The sequence below is a fragment of the Microcaecilia unicolor genome, chromosome 5 (assembly GCF_901765095.1).
Source record: "Microcaecilia unicolor chromosome 5, aMicUni1.1, whole genome shotgun sequence".
NCBI classification, from domain to species: domain Eukaryota; kingdom Metazoa; phylum Chordata; class Amphibia; order Gymnophiona; family Siphonopidae; genus Microcaecilia; species Microcaecilia unicolor.
The window spans coordinates 62492325-62514746 of NC_044035.1; the positions used below are offsets into that span (position 1 = coordinate 62492325).

At 43.6% G+C, this 22422-nt stretch overlaps 1 protein-coding gene across 5 annotated transcripts in view; it reads left to right on the forward strand.

The window, feature by feature from the left end:
• PTPRE (protein tyrosine phosphatase receptor type E) overlaps positions 1-22422 on the forward strand; it is a 435598-nt gene that overhangs the window by 302514 nt on the left and 110662 nt on the right. For 4 of the 5 annotated variants that reach the window (XM_030202956.1, XM_030202957.1, XM_030202961.1 and 1 more), the window contains 3 exons: positions 12634-12731; positions 13959-13985; positions 20474-20593. In XM_030202956.1, coding sequence (XP_030058816.1) covers positions 12634-12731; positions 13959-13985; positions 20474-20593 — 245 coding nt within the window. The remainder of the gene's footprint in view (positions 1-12633; positions 12732-13958; positions 13986-20473; positions 20594-22422) is intronic. The other variant, XM_030202958.1, reaches the window with a different exon arrangement.

A 22422-nucleotide genomic window follows, 5' to 3' on the forward strand; every position in this document is an offset into this window, starting at 1 on the left:
CCACAGCGAACTCTCAGGATGCCGCAGCAAATCCCGACCTCCCTCCCGCTTTCACATGAACCACTACTGCTCCTCCTAATCCAGCATCTGCCTCCTCTCTGTCCCCGCTTCCCCCACACACACACGCCTCCCTGCCGCAACTGCTGCTGCTTCTCTAGATGAGCAGCAGCTGTGGCAAAACAAGCTGCAGCCACAAGATGCCAGACTCTTCATACACGCGGCTGATGATTCTGCCCCCTTGAACATCATTGTCAGGTTTCTCGCAGAACCTCTGGGTAGTGAGCCCTTGGACCACTGCCGCAGAGCGACAGCAGCAGGAGAATCACCCAAACACAAGACAAGGTAAAATAGACGTACCGTCAATCCCAGACCAGGAACCATCGGACAGGAACTGCAGCTGAGGCAATACAAGCTGGGGTCTCCAGACAGGCAGAAGACAGTAGAAAAATCCAGAAGCAAGCTGAGTCTCTAGGCAAACAGCAGACAGTAGAATAATCCAAAACCAAGCCGGGTCTCTAGGCAGGCGGCAGACAGTAGAATAATCCAAAAGGCTAGCAGGGTCAAAGCTGAAAACAGGAAGAAGCACTGCAACAAACTCTCATCAAAGGAAAACTCCTCTGAGGACCTCTGTTGCAAAGGCAAACCAGAAAGTTCCCAGGTGCTTGATAAAGGCACTCCCAGCTGAGGTCATGAAGAAGGGTGAGGCTTGAAAGCAAAGCATGGCTTGGCAAGAACAGGATCCCGGACCGGATCTGGCTTGACTGGAATGGCACTCAGGATTTTCCCCCAGGCTTCAGGATTTTCCAGCCGGCCAGACTTGACTGGAGCTACCCCAAAGCAAGCCCAGCATGGAATATGGTCACAAACGTGACAGTACCTCCCCCTCAAGGCTCCCCCAGTCTCCTCGGGTGTCTTGGGTCTCCAGGGATATCTTCGGTGAAACCCGCTGACAAGTTTAGGGAAATGATCAGGACCTAAAGAACTAGAGATTGGAGGCAAATCTCTGGAAGGTGAACAAGGCTGGACCGTGTGCCTAGGGTTAGAGTTAGCATATTGCATGGGAACGGAACCACAAGCCATACCCGGGTTCTGTTTTACGGGTATAGTAGAAGAACTAGCATTGCGCGGAGCCTTCTTGGAACCTCCTCTGGAGGTGAGCGTAGTCTTGGACGTAGTACCGGCTTCAGCCTGAAAGTGTTGGTTAGGGGTTAGTATCCAAGCGGTGGCTACAGTGAGCGCTGAAGCATCAGAATCCAGAGATTGGGCGTCACTCATATCAATCCATGCATCATCATTCAAGTCCAGCGGCTCGTCGTCTACCTTACCAGTATGGGGAACGAGACAATATTCCTTGCAAGGCTTGCTCCAGTCCAGGATCTCACCACTTCCCCAGTCAAAAGTCGGATTGTGCCTTTGCAGCCAAGGTAGTCCCAACACGATGGGTTGTATGGCCATCTGGAGGACATAAAGTAAAATCTCTTCCTTGTGGTCACCAATATGCAGGTGCACAGGACCTGTTTGCGTGCTGATGTAGCCCTGCGTGTTGCCATAGACTGAGAGTAGCGAAATGGTCTTAGATAACCTCTGTGTAGGAATATTAAATTGACGGACCAGGGACTCACTTATAAAATTCCCTCCTGCCCCGGAATCCACAAAGACTTCAGTATGCTCCTCTCCTTGGTTTAACTCAAGTACTGCTGGTAATAACACTTGATTACAAACTAAGGCCAGAGATAAGCCCACTATGGTACCTGCGGTCAGCTTCTGATCTGAGGGTCCAGGTTTATTTGGGCACCGGTCTGCATAATGTCCCGTAACACCACAATACAGACATAGATTAAGGGTCCGCCGTCTCTGTTTCTCTTGCACCGTGAGAGGGGTATGACCTAGTTGCATGGGTTCTACTGAAGGTTGGGAGATGACCTCCGGCGGATGAGGAGCCTGTGGTAAAACTCGATGACTAGGTGTCTTAAGCCCAATCTTTTCTAAGAAACGCCGTTCTCGGCCACGCTCCTGGAATCGAATGTCAATCAGGTTACAAAGTTTATGAAGGTCATCCAACCGGGTGGGAAGTTCCCGTCCGGCCAGCTCATCCTTAATTTGCGGTGCCAACCCCTGCCAAAAGATCGCGACCAGACTTTCATTGTTCCAGTCTAATTCAGAAGCCAAGGTGCGGAACCTAATCGCATAGTCACCCAGGGTTTGTGTTCCTTGCTTGAGTCTCAGGAGGGCAGAAGTTGCAGAAGTAACCTTCCCAGGTTCTTCAAAAACTCGCTTAAATTGATCCACAAAACCACGGAAATCATGTAGCACCGGATCGTCCTTCTCCCAAAGAGGAAATGCCCAGGCTAAGGCTTGACCGGACAATAGGGACATGATATAAGCTATCCGGGTTCTCTCAGTAGGGAAATCTTGGGACTGGAGCTCAAAAATTATTTCACACTGGTTGAGAAAACCTCTACAGTCCTTGGGATTACCATCATATCTAGGTGGTGACTTCAGACAGATCCCTGAGGGAACCGGAGCTCTTGCTGGAACTGAACCTGAACTTGAAGCATCTGCTGCTGCTTTTAGGGATGCAGACATAAGTCTCTCTAACTGGTCTATACGAGCCCCCAGGACATGGAGGCCGTTGTTCACCTGCGCCAGCTGCAGATTGAGCGCCTGCAAGACGGGTGACTCCTCCGAGCTCATGGCCTTTGCAAACTGTCAGGTTTCTCGCAGAACCTCTGGGTAGTGAGCCCTTGGACCACTGCCGCAGAGTGACAGCAGCAGGAGAATCACCCAAACACAAGACAAGGTAAAATAGACGTACCGTCAATCCCAGACCAGGAACCACCGGACAGAAACTGCAGCTGAGGCAATACATGCTGGGGTCTCCAGACAGGCGGCAGACAGTAGAAAAGTCCATAAGCAAGCTGGGTCTCTAGGCAAACAGCAGACAGTAGAATAATCCAAAACCAAGCCGGGTCTCTAGGCAGGCGGCAGACAGTAGAATAATCCAAAAGGCTAGCAGGGTCAAAGCTGAAAACAGGAAGAAGCACTGCAACTAACTCTCATCAAAGGAAAACTCCTCTGAGGACCTCTGTTGCAAAGGCAAACCAGAAAGTTCCCAGGTGCTTGATAAAGGCACTCCCAGCTGAGGTCATGAAGAAGGGTGAGGCTTGACAGCAAAGCATGGCTTGGCAAGAACAGGATCCCGGACCGGATCTGGCTTGACTGGAATGGGACTCAGAATTTTCCCCCAGGCTTCAGGATTTTTCAGCCGGCCAGACTTGACTGGAGCTACCCCAAAGCAAGCCCAGCATGGAATATGGTCACAAACGTGACAATCACTTCCTGTTCCAGGGCACAGCCAGCAGCCGTGTGTATGGAGAGTCTGGTGCCGCGTGGCTACAGTTTGTTTTGCCACTGCTGCTGCTCATCTATAAAAATCAGTAGCGGCAGGGATGGGTGTGTGAGGGAAGCGGGGACAGAGAGGAGGCAGACTCTGGATTGGGGGGTGAAACAGAGAGGGGGGCTTAAGCTGGATGGAAGGGGGAACACGAGGGAGGGCAGAGGCTGGATGGAAGGAAGATAGAGGGCAGAGGTTGGATGAAAGTGGAGACAGAAGGAGGGCAGAAGCTGAATGGAAGGGGAGGGAGAAGGAGGGCATTCATGGGAATGCAGGTGTTGGTGGGTGAAGCACGCTACCGATTTGTTTATACAAGCAGCATGGAGCTTGGACCTCAGGCAGTGGACCTCTTCAGCTAGTGAGGCTTGGTCATTCTCGCCAGCAAAGGTAGGACTCAATTCTGGTAGGGGTGGGGACCGGAGAGGGGGTGACTTGAGAAGAAATGTGTAGCCTAGGGGCGCCATGACCCGAGAAAGTTTGTGAACCACTGGATCTATACACAATCTTTTGCAGTCTAGATGTGAGCATTTTACACCAGCTCTATGGCAGGTGTAAGTGCTCATGCCTTAAATATAGATGTGTTTTAAGCAACTTAATGCTTTTATTCTATAAAGCAGGGATTCTCAACCCAGTACTTGGTTCACACCCAGCCATTCAGGTTTTCAGGATACGAGGGGGGGGGGGGGGGCAGTGTATGCAAATGTATCTCATGCATATGCATTGTGGGTTTCTTGAAAACCACACTGCCTTGGTGTGTCTTGAGAACTGGGTCGAGAACCTCTGCTATAAAGAGAAGTAGGCAAGAGGCTTTTTAAATAGGTGCTTTCCTAAAGTCTAAATCTAGGTTCCCCCTTATAGAATTCCCCTCCTGCGGCTACAAATAAGGAACGCATGTGTGGGTTGCAAGCTCATTACATTTTTACTGGTTCATACTGTGAATGACATGAAACAAAATGGTATGTAGACATATATCTAATACATAGCATGATGCTGCAGAGGAAACCCTGTTGTTCTGTTGAGATGCACAATAACATAGCATAGCATTATCAAATCTTATGTCCTGTTTATAAAATAACTAGGAAAAAATGCCCGTTTCTGAGCGGAATGAAACGGGCGCTAGCAAGGGGCCCCCTCCCTCCGTCCCTCGAAGCTACTTGCCTTGTTCGCCCTCCCTCCGTCCCTCGAAGCTACTTGCCTTGTTCGCTGTGGGCCGTTTCAGCCCTCGAGTGTCAATAGCTCCGCCCTCGACGTCATGACGTTTTGACGCGAGGGCGGTGCAGACACTCCAGGGCACACCGGATATCTCGGGCGCCTCAACTTCCGTGGAGGCTTCAGAACGTTGGGGTTGCCTTTTATATATATAGAAGATTATCAAATTAAAAATACAATTTTCAAATTAAAAATACAGTATTCAAATTACAACAATAAAAATGAGGAAGGAATCATAATGCAAGAAGCATCAAAATACAAAATATTTAAGAAAAAAATTTCGTGTACAGCCAGAGATAGTAATTCTTTCACATTTTAACAAACATTTCATGATCAAAATTGATCCAGTTGTTTATCTTGCAGTAGGCTGGCTTAGTGCCAGTGCTGATTATAGCATGATAGTGATACCTTATACATAGATATTTAGATACATTGATGTAAAAAAGGTGGTGGAACTGAAAAACTAAAAGAACACATTTTGCAGACAGCGTTTTTCCCCAGTAACTTTGGTAAAGTAGGAATTTTAGTATTGCTTTCTAGTCAGAACCAATGAGTCTCTGAGCCTCTTGGAAAGTATACTAGAGGTCTGCAGCATCCAAATAGCTTCAGCCTTCTGAGTTAAACTGCTTTCACTTCTACAGCAGTTCCTATACATGTCCATCTGTATTTGTACCAGTTACCGTATGTTTGAAAGGAAAGGTCTTCTGAAATGCTCTTATATCTCAACTACAGTGTATTAGCTAAATACCTGCAGAACTGGCAGCCTGGTTTGTAAAGCTAGGAGGGAAAATTCTGATTGTTTAAGAAATGGATAAACATGAAAAATGATGGCAGAAAATTTCTGATTCTGTTATACTGTGCATCACAGGTGCCAACATTTCAAAATGATAGGGGGTGTCAAACACATTACAAATGTTTTCTCTCTGGATAGAGTAAAAGAGCTGGCTCCTGTGCTTCACACACTCATGTCCCAACGATCAGAAGCCCCACATTGTTCCCAGTGTGAGTGCCTGTGGGATTTAGCACAGCTAGAGAGTGGGATTGACAGAACCTTGGAGAACTCCATCTCCAAATGACTATATCTGCTGATGGCCATTTATCCACTGTAGCATTTAATGGTTTAAGGCATTTATGGTCATTGCATTCAGCCCTGTAATGACTGAAGATCCTTGGGAGCTTTGGGTGCTGTCATTGGATTTATAATATATAAGAACATATCATCTTGAATACGCTAACTCACATTTTCTTGTTGCAGGGCTATTCTGCTTAGCTAATCTGCTCAATAGTTAATCCATCCTGGCTAACTAATTAGTGCTCTTACCCAGCTTCACTGATATTCATGAAGTTATCTGTCTGATTCTCACATGTTTGTTCAAAACAGATTTTGAGAGAATTATCAGAGCCAAAAGGATAGCCATCATTTCTTTAGCTTTTATTGTGTAGGGATTTCTCCACTGAGAACCACATCCAGAACTGGTACAGAAGGATTAGTCCTCACCTCTTGAGAATTGCATCGCAATCATCTGTTTGCATGGAGATATACAGACCTAGGCCTTTATTCAGATTCAGTCTGACCATAGTCCATGCCAAAGAATTGGTGACTTCAACTGGCAACTCAGTTGAAATTGCAAGTTGAGTTTTGGTATGAGCCAGATAAGTATCAATCAATACCATAGCATTCTTATATGAAATCTGGATCAAGAAGCAATTTCTGCTGCAGCAACCAGTAGGGCTAGCTTATGTAGGTAGAATACTGCTAAAATCTTTGCCAGTAGCAAATCAATTTTGTCTTCCAGTAGCAGGATTAGGATTATTCCAGCATAAAACCAATGAAAAACCAGGAGTAGGACCACAGAAGACAAATGCTATTATGAATGGATGTATGGTAGAACTTAACAAAATTTCAGAAGACTGTGTTCATGAGAAGCTAGCTAAACTAAATCTAAACAAAGCTATGGGGCCTGAAGGGATGCATCCAAGGGTACTGAAGGAACAGAGAAATTCTGGCGGCTCCATTGTCTGACCTTTAAGGTGTATCTCTAGAGTCGGGAGTGGTCCCAGAGGACTGGCGAAGGGCAGATATGGTCCCTCTCCACAAAAGCAGAAGTAAGGAGGAGACTGGGAAGTACAGGCCAGTTAGTCTTACCTCTGTGGTGAGTAGATTAATGGAAACACTTCTAAAACAGAGAATAGAGAGGTTTTTGGAATCAAATGGCTCACAAGACCCAAGACAGCATGGTTTTATTAAAGGAAGATCTTGTGAGACTAATCTGATTAACTTCTTTGACTGGGTGACCAAACAGATGGATTTCAGGGGAGCGCTAGATGTGGTGTACTTAGAATTTAGATGTCTAATAATAAACTGAGTACCCTCAGTCTAGACCAAAAAGTGACCTAACTGCAGGGCTTTTTTTGAGGGGGTACTTGGGGGTACTGAGTACTGGCACCTTTTCCATTGTCTGCTAAAACTGACCCATGGTCCTCAAGTTTTAATGAAAGAGCTCAGGCTCTACACACCAAATCTGCCTTGTCATAGATTCTGTGACTGGTTGCATGTGGCCTGGCTATTGTGGGGTGGGTCCCTTAGAGATCACCCCACCCCTGAAGGGTGGCTTGGCATTTCAGTACCGGCACCGGCAGCAGTCACTATTATCCACAAGCTAGGCAAAGATCCATCTCAGTGTGGGGCTTATAGGCCAATTTCACTATTAGGGACAGACTGTAAAATTTTCATGAAAATCCTAGCCACCAGACTTCAACGATTGATGCCTCAATTGGTTAATCCAGACCAAGCAGCTTTTATAGCGGGGAGACAGATAACTGATGATATCAGATGAGCTTTACAGGTGATTAATCAGGCTGCTCTGCCAAAGGTCCTAGATATAGAGAAGGCCTTTGATAGGGTCTACTGGCCTTATATGTTTACAATTCTAGAGAAATTGGGCATCACAGGTCCTTACTTGCATTGGGTACATTCACTCTATAGGAAAGTATTGGCTGACCTTAAAAAAAATGGTGTTTATACAGAGCAGTTTGAGCTACAACGGGGCACACGTCAAGGATGTGTTCTCACCATTTATGTCTGCTTTATCAATCGACCCGCTTGCCCAGGTAGTTACAGTAGAACTCTCATGTGGATAAATGGAATAATCTGTGGGGACTGACCCATAAAATTCTGCTCTTCGCACATAACATACTGCTGATCCTGTCCAACACAAATAATTCTGATACTTTACAGTGATATGAGAAGGTCTCAGGCTTTCGTACAAATATGTCTAAATCAGAAATACTAAATATAAACATTGATGCTATGGGTGCACAACAACTACAGGGTCTGTTTCCATTTCGCTGGGCCCCAAGATACATTAGATACCTGGGGGTCAACTTATCCACATCCCATAAAGAGCTTTATGAACTTAATATTCCCCCACAATTGAAAGAATTCATACCAGAACCGGAGCATTGGGAGGGGTGTAATTATCAAGGTTAGGGAGAATGCTTGTTCAAGGCGATACCCATTCCAATAACAAGGAATTTTTTTCAAAGACTCCACAGGAAAGCATTTGCATACATTTGGAGTAAAAAGCCCCCAAGAGTGTGTAGAGATATATCAATCCAAACAACGGTGTATTTGGAGGTCCACGTTTTGAATGTTATTATAAAGCTGCTCAGTTGAAAACTTTGAATGGTTACAGGGAAACTCCAAGTCCTGGATGCTGGTGGAACAATCCTTCATGGACAATATCCCACTATGGACCATACCCTGACTTTCTAGGTCCAAGCTCCAGAAAATTATTCTGCAAGTTAATCTACATATACGCACACCCTTGGAAATATGAAATTTTGCAACTGGAACATAGCAAGGTTTACCTGTATGTAATGGGGGGGAGGAGGGAGGGTTAAGGGAAGAGGGAAATTTAGGGGTGATGTTACAGAGGTTTATTAGATTGAATTGAGATATGTGGATTATATTGTATTTATGACTCTTGTTTTGATTGAGTATGTACCTCTGAGCGAGATTATATTGTTATAGTTTGTTATTAGTAAAACAGATTTTTTAAAAAGGCGGAAAAAGAAAGGGTAATGGATGCCTGGAGAGGCTGAAGGCAAGGACTGTATTTGAATTCAAGAAAGCGTGGCACAGACATGTGGGATCTCTTAGGGGAAGGAAAAGATAGTGAATGATATGGATGGGCAAACGGGATGAGCCATATGACCTTTATCGGCCGTTATTTTCTGTGTTTCTATATTTTGTAAATAAGGGTCACAGTGCCCACTTTTGGGGCACTAAGAGACTGAGTAGATAGAGGGAATAGAGAGTTACAAACTCCGGAGTCTGACCAAGGCTGTGAACAATAGAACACAGAGAATCAGAATCCATTTTGATTCAAGCTCCACTTTGATTATGAACAAACAAAGCTAAAGAGGCTGTTGCCTGCTTTGCTTTAGAGATGAGTTGCTAAAGGGAAATGACTTTGCAAAGTACAACCAGCTGCATACATAAATAGAAAAGAATTAGGTAAAAGGAGAAGTGCAAGATCTCTCTGTAGCAAGGGGGATGAAAGTAAAGACCTAATACTGTTATATAATTGGCGGATCATATTTGGAGATGAGCTCAGGGTCGGGGGGGGGGGTCCTCACAGAAGACTCATGGGCTGATGATCAGAAGCAAATGCAGGCGCTACAGGCTGTTAGCGCCATACTGGCACCTGCATTTGCTACAGCCCCATGATCAGAGCCTCTGAGCGTGTGAAACAACACGCTCGCGGGCTCTGAACACAATTAGCATGCAAATGCATGCAAAACAGGGCTCTTAGCACAAGTAGCATGCAAATGCATGCTAAACCTATTTTCATCCCCAAAGATCAGCAACCAGCGCGCCAAAGATTGGCTTGCTGGCCACGGCAAACCCTACGCCAGCTTGGAGCTGGCATTAGGGTTTGCAGACCATTGGAATGGTGAGCACTGTCCAGTATGCATTTGGTGTGAAGCCCTGCCCAGCGCATCCCAGGATATACTGGGCAGGGCTCTGGCACCGCCATTTTGCAGGCGGCGCTGAAGGAAGAGGACGGAGACCACCTCCCTCCTCCAACCTAAGAGGTGGGGGGATTGACCGCGGCCCACTGGGCCATCAGGGACTTCTTCCGAATGCTGGGGGGAGGGGTTAGGGAGGGCTGGAGACCCACCAGATCTCCATTCCCCCCTGAACCTATGTTGGGGGGATCGGAGGTCCGCCGGACCACCAGCTCTCTTTAGCTGGGGTGGGGGGTCGTCGATCGCCCACAGGGCCACCAGGGACTTCTTAGAAATGCTGGGGTGGGGGAGTAGGGGAGCTGGAGACTCATCAGATCTCCAGCTCTCCATGAACCTGTGTCAGGGGTGTCGGGTGGACCAGAGGTCTGCTGGACCTCCAGCTCCCTTTTCACCTTGCTCGGGGCAGGGGTAGTTGGGGTTTGGTGGTCCCATGGACCTCCAGCCCCTGTGTTTGACAGGTCTGGGCTTTTGACAGCCTAGACCTGTCAAACAAGTGCACATGCTCAGGCACAATCCTCCCGCACTTCTACCCCATGACTAGAGAGAATTGCATGCTATCATCTGCCCTTCAGTTACATACCATTCTCCTGGAATTCCGTGGGTTTGGAACGTTCTAAAGGCTTTAAGAAATCAGCTGTTGCACAAAATTGTTCTAATTCAAACGGACAACCAGGTTGTAATGCACTACATAAACATGCAGGGAAGCACGGGCTTGTACCTCCAGTATCAGGAAGCGCTAGAGCTATGGACCTGGGCCTCTCAGAATAGTATGTTGTTTAGGGTCACTTACCTGGCTGGGTAGAACAACAGTCTAATAGGCTGAGCAGGGTGATGCAACCTCATGAGTGGTCTCTCAGCATCAGGACAGCCTGGGAAATTTGTGAGACTGGAGCACTCTTTGCCTCGCTTCTCAACAACAAAGTACCCCATTACTACTCTAGACTGAGATCACATGGCAGGCTAGCCTCAGATGCTTTCCTCCTTCTTTGGGGAATGGGTCTTCTATAAGCATATCCTCCTATTTCCCTGTTAGTGAAAACTTTGCTGAAACTCAAGCAAGACAGGGAACTGTGATCTTCATCACCTCCTATTGTCCAAGGCAAATATGGTTCCCTATTCTTTTGGACCTATCCTCTGAAGCACTGAGAAGGCTGGAGTGTTTCCCCAACCCTCATTACCCAGAATGAAGAATCACTTTTCCATCCCAACCTCCAATCTCTGGTTCTCATGGCTTGGATGTTCAGAGGGTAGTGGTGGATTCTGTCCAACTGCAAGAGGACATCACCTGTTTCCTGCTTGCTTCCAGAAAAGATTTTACTAAAGGTCATATAATTTCAAATGGAGGAGGTATGCTGTCTGGTGTGACGGCAAAGCCCCAGATCCATTCTCCTGTCCTACACAAAACCTTCTTGAGTACCTTCTATACTTTTTGGAGTCTGGTCTCAAGACCAACTCTGTAAGGGTTCACCTTAATGCAGTTGGCACTTATTATCATTTAGAAGGCAAGCCCATCTCTGTACAACCTCCAACTATTCAATTCATGAGAGGTTTGCTACTGCTCAAACCCCCAGTGAAACCAACCACAGTGCCGTGGGGACTCGATGTCATCCTCACCCAGCTGATGAAAGCTCCATTTGAGCCACTTGATTCCTGTCCAAGGTCCATCAAGTTCAGCATACTGTTTACAACAGTGGCCATCCATCTCACAAGTACCTGATGATCTCAAAAGGTTATAATACGCAGTGGATTTTCCAAAGTCCATCTTATTAATGGTTTATGAACTTTGCTTTTAGGAATTTATCCAAACCTTTTTTAAATCCTGTTATGCTAACCAATTTTAGTTCTCTGGCAATCAATTTCAGAGCTTAATTACACATTGAATGAAGAAATGTTTTCTCAGATTTGTTCTGAATACTGTACTTAGTAATTTCTAAAGACACTGAATATTCTTAGGGAGCTCTCTGAAAATATCAAAAGAACTCAATCACCCATGAATCATAAGTATACCACAAACCTCAGGGTGTCACTCACTGATTTTCACCTTAATTCAGCAAGAATTACACACCCACCTCCTCATCTGTTCATGGTGAATCAATTTCCTAATGTCAAATTAAATTTTTTTTATATATATATAAATGTTTGTTCTTTATAATTTTTGTCAAAAATATTTTTTTTGCAAAAAGGATTTTTTAAAAAAACTTTTACTCCATTCTTCTAGATTTTATAAATGCTTAAATTGCAATACTCATCTTTAAAGATATATTAGCGGGGGGGTTTGTCCGACATAGACATAGACTATATTTTGCTTTCAAGCTGTATCAAGGCATACGACTGCTTAGAACGATGCCAGCATTAATCAATCCGCTCATATTTGGAGGCCGGGAAGATGAGCGGATTGGTTAATGCTGCCAGAAGTAGCAATCAGCAGGGAATAACCATCTTTCGTAGCTGCCACAAAAGCAAGATTATATTTATTATAGCGTTCAGTGGATAGGAATGTATGTAGTTGATTATTTGATCTTCACCTGCTTTTCAGTCTCTTCTACAAGTTTGTACGATAAGGAGCTTTTTGATCTAGAACTCTTCCTGGTTTTGTATCATAGGCTGATATTCGAAAGATTTGTCTAGGTTATCTTTGGGTTGTATCTAGACAAATCTTTGCATTTAAAATTCTTACCCTATTGACTGGCTACATAGAAACAGAATGCATGATGACATATAAAGATCATATACTCTGCCTATTTACACCATCTGACTTTTAGAAAGGGTAATAGAGGGTAGCGGAACATCTTCTGGGTTAGAGGGGCCAAACAGACCTATCTCTGGCCCTGTCCCTAAGCTCTCTAATTACTGATGCTATGTTGAGCATAATATTGGTAGGGGCCATTTTACCTGTGGTCAACTTATTCTGCTGCATATGAATAGAATGAATCTTGTTCCCAAAATTAGCTTGATGTCAGCTGTTTTTGATTCATGATATGGCTTTGTGTTTGCAGGTCCTAAACAAGAAACCGTTAATGACTTCTGGAAAATGGTGTGGGAACAGAGATCTGCAACAATTGTCATGCTAACAAACTTGAAAGAAAGGACAGAGGTAAACTCTTTATTTCCCACTATCGCCATTTTGTAGTCCCTTTCTGAAAATGCTTGACCCTACCTCCTGAAGAAGAATATGAAACAAGGGGTCTCTCTGTCGAGGGTTTGAATCCATTATGCTTTGTAGTTGAGATGAATGATGATTAAATAAGGAATAGCTCCGTGGTGATTTTGGAGGCTTCCAATTGTCTACAGCTGTGAAGATAAGTGTATTGAGCACATGGGTTCTTTTGAACTGTTTTTGGTTTTGCATTTTTGTATGTAGGTTGTGCCTTTTGGAATGTTAATTCATCTGTATTAGTATATAGTTGGCTGTTTGGTTTTTTTGAGAACACAGTTTTTTTCTCTCTTGTTTTAGAGAGCTGTTTTCTGTGTTCTTTTTTTTCTAGAAGCGCCAACTGAAACCTGTGATAGAAGCCCATTTCAGGATGATTACTTTATAGTGCCTCCTGGGGCAGATGAGGGTTTATTTATTTAATGCTGTTATTTTTTTGCAGGATGCTAACATTCATGGGCATTTTTTGGCAAATAATGTTTTTGATATTTAGTTTTTCATATTTTGAAAGAGACATCTCAAACATGGAGAAGTTGGTAGCTACAGTCAGCTAGCTGTTGATGCTATTAAGTTTACTCCCTCCCACACTTAGGACTAGATTCAGTAAATAACGCTAAAAAAAAAACTGTAGAGAGAGGGGGAAAGTAAGAACATCACTACATATGTAGGACTCAGTTCTACAAAATGGTGCCCAAATTTGAGCACCAAAAAATGTGCACTAGGCGCTATTCTATAAATGGCAATCAAAGTGGGGCATCGTTTATAGAATAGCGCTTACTGCCGGGATCCATGCCCAAAATACACCAATTGAACCCCGGTGTAAATCCCTGCACCTAAATTAAGCATGGATCCCCAGAATTCTATGACACTGCGCGTGCGCGCAAATCTTAGAAACGCACCTGACCTGCCCATGCCCCTCCCATATCTACACCCCCTTTTTGGGCCTGGGTAGAAAAATTAACATGCCCATCTTTATAGAACTGCAATTATAAAGATGTGGCTATAAATTCCAATTAGTAATTGATTGTGCCTACTGATTGGCTCTGATTGGCTCATTAAGCAGTTACATTGCATGTGTAATTTTGAGCGCTATATATAGAATTAGGGGGATAATCTTTAGTAGTCATTACTTGATAATTTTTGATGTATTTTGGTTTCATTCATTTTTAGAGGGCTGCCACCAACCGGTCACCTTTGGTGAGTTTAAATCTTCCCCTCAGTTTCACCAATCTGGTATGCCTCAAAGTTTCATATTCTCACCGCTATTATTTAACCTTATATGCATTCATTAACCATTCTCACTCATAGTTTGGGGCTTCAGACTTTTTGCTAACATAAATGACATCCAGCTAATTATACCCCATGCCCAGGCAGGCAATATTGACTTTATAATTCAAGGTTTAGAAGTAACCTATATTTGGCTCTGAAAAAAAAACAAGTTGTAGGTAAGTAAGGCCCCTTAGTTTCAGGAAACTATTTTGCCTCTCTCTTAGACTGTTCATAAACCTGATGTCCTGTTGGACAGTAAATTATCTTTGGATGAATGCATTTCTAGTTTGTCTGGGAGAGCATTCTTTCTCCTTTGTGCTAAGTGGATTCTTCTGTTTCTTAGCAAAGCTGATCTAATTAATCTCTGTAACTCACTTAAGGCCCTGTTTACTAATCCGCGCTGAGGGTGCGCTAACTTTTTAGCATTAGTGCGGCTTAGTAAACAGGGCCCTTGAACCTTGAAAAAGTCTATTGTGGTAGTCTCTCTCGGCAAATTAAGAGCTAGATTTACTAATGTGTGCTATCACACATCTTGATCTGTCTATGTTCCATCTTGATGGTTATAGAATCAAACACATAAACGGCAAGTGACCGACTCGCCTGCAAATGCGCAGTAGAGACTTCCCTCTCTGTCCCGCCCTCGCGTCAAGACGTGATGACGTCAGAGGACGGAACAGAGAGGGAAACGGAGTCTGAGTCACTGTCGGACGCTGCCGCCTGGAAACGAACATCGCGCGCACCAACCTCCACCCTCCCCCCCATCCCCGCCGCCGCGCCCTCCCTCCTCCATATCGGGCCCCCTCCAGTGACCTGACAGCGCCTCTCACCTCCGTGTGGAAGCACTGCAGGCTGCCTGCAGCGCTTTCACACAGAGGTGAGAGGCGCTGTCAGGTCAGTGCAGGGGGCCCGGCACGGAGGGGGGAGGGAGCGGCGGCGAGGAGGGTAGCTGGAAATCTCGCCCGTTTTAACGGGCTTAACAGCTAGTGGGATATAAATAATTAAAGTAACCTAAACTAATGTGATTTAATACAAGCCCCATTATTCTCAGTAGGATCTATTTACTAATAAAAGGGCCCTTTTACTAATCTGTGGTAACACATGCTTACCACAACAAAAAATGGCAAACCGTGGGGTTCGCTGAGACATCCTGTGGTAAGTTTGCCATGTGCATGCACTACCCACACACTAAAAAATAAAAAATGTTTTTGGCACAAGAGGTATATCTGGGGGAGAGAGTGGGCTCGTCTAATCAAATCGGTTAGCGTGTCGGTATTGCTGAATAGTAAACAGTTAGGGCAGGTTTAGCGTGTGAGTCCCTACTGCCTACAACATAGGTGGTGGTAGGAGCTCATGCACTAATGGGAAAATTAGGGCTCCTTTTACACTACACAGGAAGTACCACCGGGCTACAACAGCAACCCAGTGGTACTTCCCACCCCTAGCACACTGTCATTTCCGGCGCTACAAAAATGTATTTATTTTTGTAGTGCCGGAGAGTACCCGGCAGTAATCAGGCAGTGCTGCTTGATTCCCGGTTACTGCCGGGTTAATGCGGGAGCCCTTACTGCCACCTCAATGGGTGGCGGCAAGGGCTCCCTCCGAAATGGCTGTGTGGCAAGTGCTTTACTTGCCGCATGGCCATTTCCTGCAGGAAATGCTCTTGTAAAACATGTAGCAGCGCCGTCTCCCTTTTGCTACAGCTTGGTAAAAGGAGTCCTTAGTGTGTGGCCATTAATGGAAAAATCTAAAAATTTCCCATTTTATCCCTGCAGTAAAAATGGCCTTAGCATGCAGGAATAACCACATAATAGTTAAATGGATATAGCTAATAAGAATTTTCTAAAAAAAAAAGAAAGCTGTTAAAATCTTCCAAACAAAGAATACATACCAGTAATCCTGACCTGGATCGGGAGACTATTCTGAATTTAGGCAGCTAGGTAAGAAAAGCTGGTAGAAAAGACCTTTTTATAACGTAAACCTTTAGGACTAGGAAACTGTAATATTAAAGCATTTCTAGTTATTCCAAACCTAGTAACATTTGGAAAGCCAATTAGGTTTAACATATATGAAGGGACTGTACCATTCCAAATATTGAAGACCATTGTGCATAATTTAAACTGTATGCGGGCCTCAACCGGCAACAATGAAGACGTATCAACAACAGTGTCAATCTCTCTCCTTATGTGCAGAAAAAATTAATTGAAATTCCGTATTTTGGATAGTCTATAATTTTCTCAATAAAATTTTTGAACAACCTAAATATGCTATTACAGTAGTCTTAATTGGCCCAGCAATAGACTCTGTACCACTATTTTAAACGCTGGCTGTTCTAAATATCCCATAATCAGGGGTGTGCTGGTAAATTGTTAACAGGGGGCTCTCTCTCGCCAGCAAAGTAAAAGAGAATTCAGGAGGGGCCCAAGCCCTCATTTTGGGATCCATTTGTTAAAGTAGCCATGGAGAACCGGCTCCCAAAATTCTTAAAAACTTAACAAACGGCTCTCAAGAGCCTGTGAGAGCCTGCTCCAGCACACCACTGCCCATAATGGTTTTTATAGGGAAGGACTTCTCAAATCTGACTGGGAACTCCACAGCTTTTTGGGCTTGGGATGGCAGAGTCCTCTTATTCCACTGGGTAGCTAAAGCACAACATGCTGCCAATAAGAAGCAATGGATAAGACGACCTACTGGCTCAGAGCTCTGTGCCTCTGCCTGTTCCCCAAGAACAAAATCAGCATATCTTAAATGGAAACAGACTTCAGATATGGACAGATCCCCCAGAGGTGGACAAAGCCTCCGCTTAACCCACACTCGTTCCAACAGAAGGAGGAGATGTTTGCTCATAAGAACACTGTTGATACTGAAAACCACATTTACTTTGGGGTCCCTGGGAGTTTTTTGTGAGGAGGATGAACTGGGTGAAAAAATAAGCACCCTGAAAAGGGAAAAAGTACGCACATTCCTGGTGATGTGAAAGTTGTCCTGTTAAATTCTACCTAAAACAGGGATACCTATTTATTTTATTTGCTGCACATTTCTAGCCTGCCTAAAGACAGAGAGGATTACAATTATCACATATCAAATACCACAAACACAAAATATAATAGAGCAATCATCAAAGCACAAACGTACACAAATCCCAATTGGCACCTCTTCACCCATTCCCAATATCACTGCTCACTCACTATTGACCATTATGGCCAACATTCTATATGTGGTGCTGAAAAAACAGCACCAATAAAATTTTGCACTAAGTACTATTCTATAAACAGCGCTCGGAGTTTGGCACCATTTATACAAATAGCATTTGGTGCTGGGATCTGTGCCCAATTTTAGGCATGAGAATTTACACTAAGTAAAACGTGGTGCAAAGTTTGGCTCCTAAATTACACACAAATTTTCCTTATGTGCGCTAATGTCAGCGCACCAGTTGAATAGTGCTTCCACGCCCTTTCCCTGCCCATACCATGCCTCCTCCAAGGTTAGCATGTGGAAAAGGGAAAATTACCCCCAAGACGCTTTAGCGTGTCCTGTGATAAGCATTTTTCAGCGCACTAAGCCCACTTTAGGGCTTAGTGCATCTTAGTAAAAGGGCCTTTTAATGTGCTTTATAGCCACCTTTTCAGAGAGCAAAATATGACTTTGAAAAGGCAGCAGCATCCACTCACTGGCCAAACAGATCTTCTAGCCCTAGGCCTCACTGCTTTTCTCTGCAGCAGCCAACTGATTTTTTCTTGAACACTGATATTTTTCACCTATTTGTTGCATGGCAGAAGTCTGATTTTGTGGCTTTAGACAGTTCTGCAGTGAAAGGCTTTTATTAGGCGCAAATGTTTGCAGAGGCTTGTCAAAGAAAATGTTTTTGCATATCTTTTCAGTGCTGTTTTGCTTTCAGTCTTGTAAAGTTCCTGCTTTCATTGCTTACTTTCTTGTTAATATTTAACCCAACTACATATTTTTTCTCTCACTCTTTGATACCTACTCTCTCTTTATTCAGCTACAGATCTGTTTCTCTTACTTCTAGTAAACAATGAAGCCAATGTACTAAGTTGCCAGATTTCCCATGGGTTAGCAGCCTGTGTGCAAAAATATTCCTTACTATGGGTGGGAATAAGCTCAATAGCAACTTTTGTGCAATATTTTGCTGTGGGGAAGCCAGAAAAAAAAACAGCCCACAAAGTAGTTTGTGCGCTTTGGATTTTGCTCAGTTCATAATTAATGAACTGCTTTGCATGATACTGCATTGCAGCAACTCATGAATTTTGAATTGGAATAGAATTTCACATGGCCAAAATGTACTATTACGAAGGTCAAAACTGCAAATGGGGCTTTGTGTGCAGAAGTTCACAACCCCCCCACCCTGAAATTTCAAAATTTCCATGCCTTTTTTATATTAAAATCCAGTTGTCAATAATTTCCTTGGCTTAGTATATTGGCACCATTGTCAAGATTATCCATTTGGAGCATTGCCTGTTATGCTACCTTGTTTCCTTTACTAGGCCTAATTTTCTTTTCCTTTTAGTGTTATTAGAAGTGGCAGAGGCTTCATGAAAAATAAACAGCTTTAAATTTTGACTGTTACAGTTAAGCTGTTTTGAAATACGCCTAGTTTTTGAAAGACAAGTCTGATTGGGCCCCTTTTACAAAGGCGTTCTAGCATTTTTAACGCACACTAAAAATAAGTGTGTGCTAAATGTGCTGTCCTGTGGCAGATAGGACACTGTAATGCAGACTCGTCCAAGTTCAGTCGTGGAGAGCTGCAAACAGGCCAGATTTTCAGGATCATGAATATGTAAGCAAAGCTCTCTCATGCATACTTATTAGGGATCTGAATGTCTGTTCATGTACAAGAACTGAGCATGCTGGCGTTGGTGGCTGAAAATGCTGTCGCTGACTGCCGCACTTTTCTGAGTGGGGGTGGCAGGCTCAGGATGGCTTCAGATGGTAGGATTGGAGGATGCTGCCAGCTAAGGTATTTTAACTTTCAAATGTGGTAGGGGAGTGTAGAGGAAATGCATACCCATCCAAAAATTGCTTTCTGGCTATGCTGAGAATTACTGTCTGATGTGGAAGATTAACTTATTGATCCCCCCCCCCCCCCCCCCCTCCACCAGTCCCATGCAAAAGAAAAAAGAAAATTTTGATTTTGGAATTGTTCCTGTAAATATCAGTCTTCAGAATATTACTGTACACAGTTCCTGTTTCCGATAGGTCCAGAGAGTAGTTTTCCAGGCTAAATGGACATTTTATAAACTGTAAGGATAAAACATATGCATAAATATCTAACATAAACAGATGTGCCTATATATTTTCTTATCTATATTTATACATATACATGTGTACACACATACATACACTCCATCTGTTTGTTAAATTCACACACACATCACTGTTACAGTTTACCAAAAGTCCATTTGGCCTGCTAATCCAAAACAATGCAAGTTCTGTAACTTCAGAGAAACTGGTATATGAAAGGTTTCTATCTGATTTGGTCTGACTACTGATTTACTAAACTGTGTGGCTTACATCTATGATCTAAAAAATGGGGTATTTTAATGTGTTGTAAAATCCTACCGAAGCTATAGATGTTTCTCATCATCTAGCTCATTTGCTTTTATTGAAATAAAGATGAGCTTTCACTGGGCCTTCTGAAGTAATTATTGTACAGTTTTGTAGTTAGACATGAGAATAGAAAGGTGTGGGAGAGAAACTAAAGGGAAATCTTATATTACCACATATCCAAGATGGAGGATTATAGTGTATTTGTGGCAGTGAAAGGCCCGGATCAGTTGTTTGTTGCTTCCCTCCCCTCCCCCACCGCACTCCCTCCAAACCTTCGAGTGTGAAATCATTATGCCTGATTTCAACACAATCAGTTGAACTGCTCACATTACACAATGCAAATCTCCAGAGTTTGCTATGTAAGAGATATGAACATATGTGGAGAACAATAAGCCGTGTGTTTAGCAACATTTCAAAACAGTAACAAAATAGATTAAGGCAGAAAATTACCAGTTGGCCCATCCAATCTGTCCAACTGTTCCTGTCCACTCTGGTAAGTATATACCCAGTTGCCCGTCCTAGAGCTTGAGTGTAAGTGACCACAAGTAAGATATGGCTCTCTAACTGGGACAGCTTCTGTCATCTTCTTTGTTTGTTCTCTGAAATTTTGGATAGATGAACACTCAAGATTTCCTATTTATTTCATACCCAGCACCCTCTTACCCCATATCTTTCCTCAGGGCTTTGGAGTAATCTAAATAATTACCAGTAAAGACTGGCTGTTGCCTGAATAGCCACCCACAAAACAAGAGTCTTCATAGCTAAGGTGGAAGCATGCAATTCAGTGTCATTCTTATACATTAGCTTGCAGGAATGCTAATCAGGACTGCCTTTCTTTTGTTATTGCCCTGCAGGATAAATGTTATCAGTACTGGCCTGATCAGGGATGCTGGACATATGGAAATATTCGTGTTTCTGTTGAGGATGTCATAGTTCTTGTAGACTACACCGTTCGCAAGTTTTGTATACAGCCAGTAAGTATTGACGGTGGGTTTTTAAAAATTTTCACTCTTGCAAATTTTATGCTTTTGACAAACTAATAGAAAAACAAATACGTACAGAGACATTTTCGATATGACATCTAAATCCGATTTAAATCAAGTGGCGAACATAGCGATTTTTGAACCAGAAAAAAATCTCTCTTTTTGTTTCCAAAATGGCCATTTACTAGATATTTTGTAGACTTTTTTCCTCAGTGCAATTTTATTTTGTGACTATTTTTGGAAAAAAAAAAACCAAAACAAAATGTCCAAGGGAAAAATGCACAAAAACAAGCCATTCAGACATATTGGAGGAGGGGGGGAATAGCCAGCATTCCTAGTAGACTGACCACACAGACATCCCAGCAGAGCAGTGGGGCACCTTAGGGGGCACTGCAGTGGACCACATAAAGTGTTCTAGGTATGCATCCCACCATTACCCCCTTATATTGTATGGTGAGCCCTCCAAAACCCACCAAAAACCTACTGTACTCAACTGTGCACCACTACAGTAGGCCTTATGTCTGCAGGTGTTACCTGAATGTGGGTACAGTAGGATTTTGGTGGGTTTTTGGAGGGCTCACACTTTCCACCACAAGTGTAACAGTTAGAGTGGGATATGGACATGGGTCCTCTTCTCTACAGTACACTGCACCGATCACTAAGCTACTCCATGGATCTGTTTGCTGCTCTAATAGGACTGGTTATAACATCGGAGGCTGTCATAGAGGCTGGTATGTACTGTATGATTCACATCTTTGGGAGGTGGGAGGGAGTCACTGACCACTGGGGGAATAAAGGGGGTTATGCTATAATCCCTCCGGTGGTCATCCTGTCATTTGCTACTACTATTACTAATATTACTTATCATTTCTATAGTGCTACTAGATGTATGCAGCACTGTACACTTGAACATGAAGAGACAGTCCCTGGGTTTTTCCAACATTTTACAAAAAAAGACAAATACAATAAAATCACAGAGCTTTGTCTATTAATATCATAGTCTGATCAGGACAGACAAACAGGACAAATAAGGGATAAGGGAATTAATAAGGTGGGAAAGATAAAACATACAAGGGTACTGTGCAAGGGAATAGGGGTTAAGGCACCGTTTTGTGTTTTAGTAGTGATTGAACCAAGTGTAGCTCAAAACATCTAACTTTTAAACCTAGGTGTGGGAATGTCCAAATTCCATCCCCAACACATCCCCTTGTGATTTGGATGCACTGCAGACAAACTGCATAGAAAAACGTCTTTAAAATGTATTTCAAAAATAGCGATTTGGATGTTTTGGACAAAAAAAGGTCCATCTGCTTCTTTATGCCACTTTTTGGACATTTTTGTGTTTGTTTTTTTTTTTTGTTACATTTGTACCCCGCGCTTTCCCACTCATGGCAGGCTCAATGCGGCTTACATATTGTTTACAGGTTTTTATTTGTACCTGGGTCAATGGAGGGTTAAGTGACTTGCCCAGAGTCACAAGGAGCTGCCTGTGCCTGAAGTGGGAATCGAACTCAGTTCCTCAGTTCCTCAGGACCAAAGTCCACCACCCTAACCACTAGGCCACTCCTCCTCAAAAATGAGCCCCTTAATGACATAGGGTTTCTTTTACAAAGCCATGCTAGCTATCCCCACGTGTCCATAGGAATTGAATGGGCTTCCTCTCATTTGCCACACCGAGAATCGGCAGCGCAGCTTTTGTAAAAGAAGCCCATAGTTACTAACATATGCTACTACTAAGACATGTTATTTTACCACCAGCTCATGCTCTTTTAGCACATGTTCCATTTGATGCAACAAAACCTAGTTACTAATAACTGGGA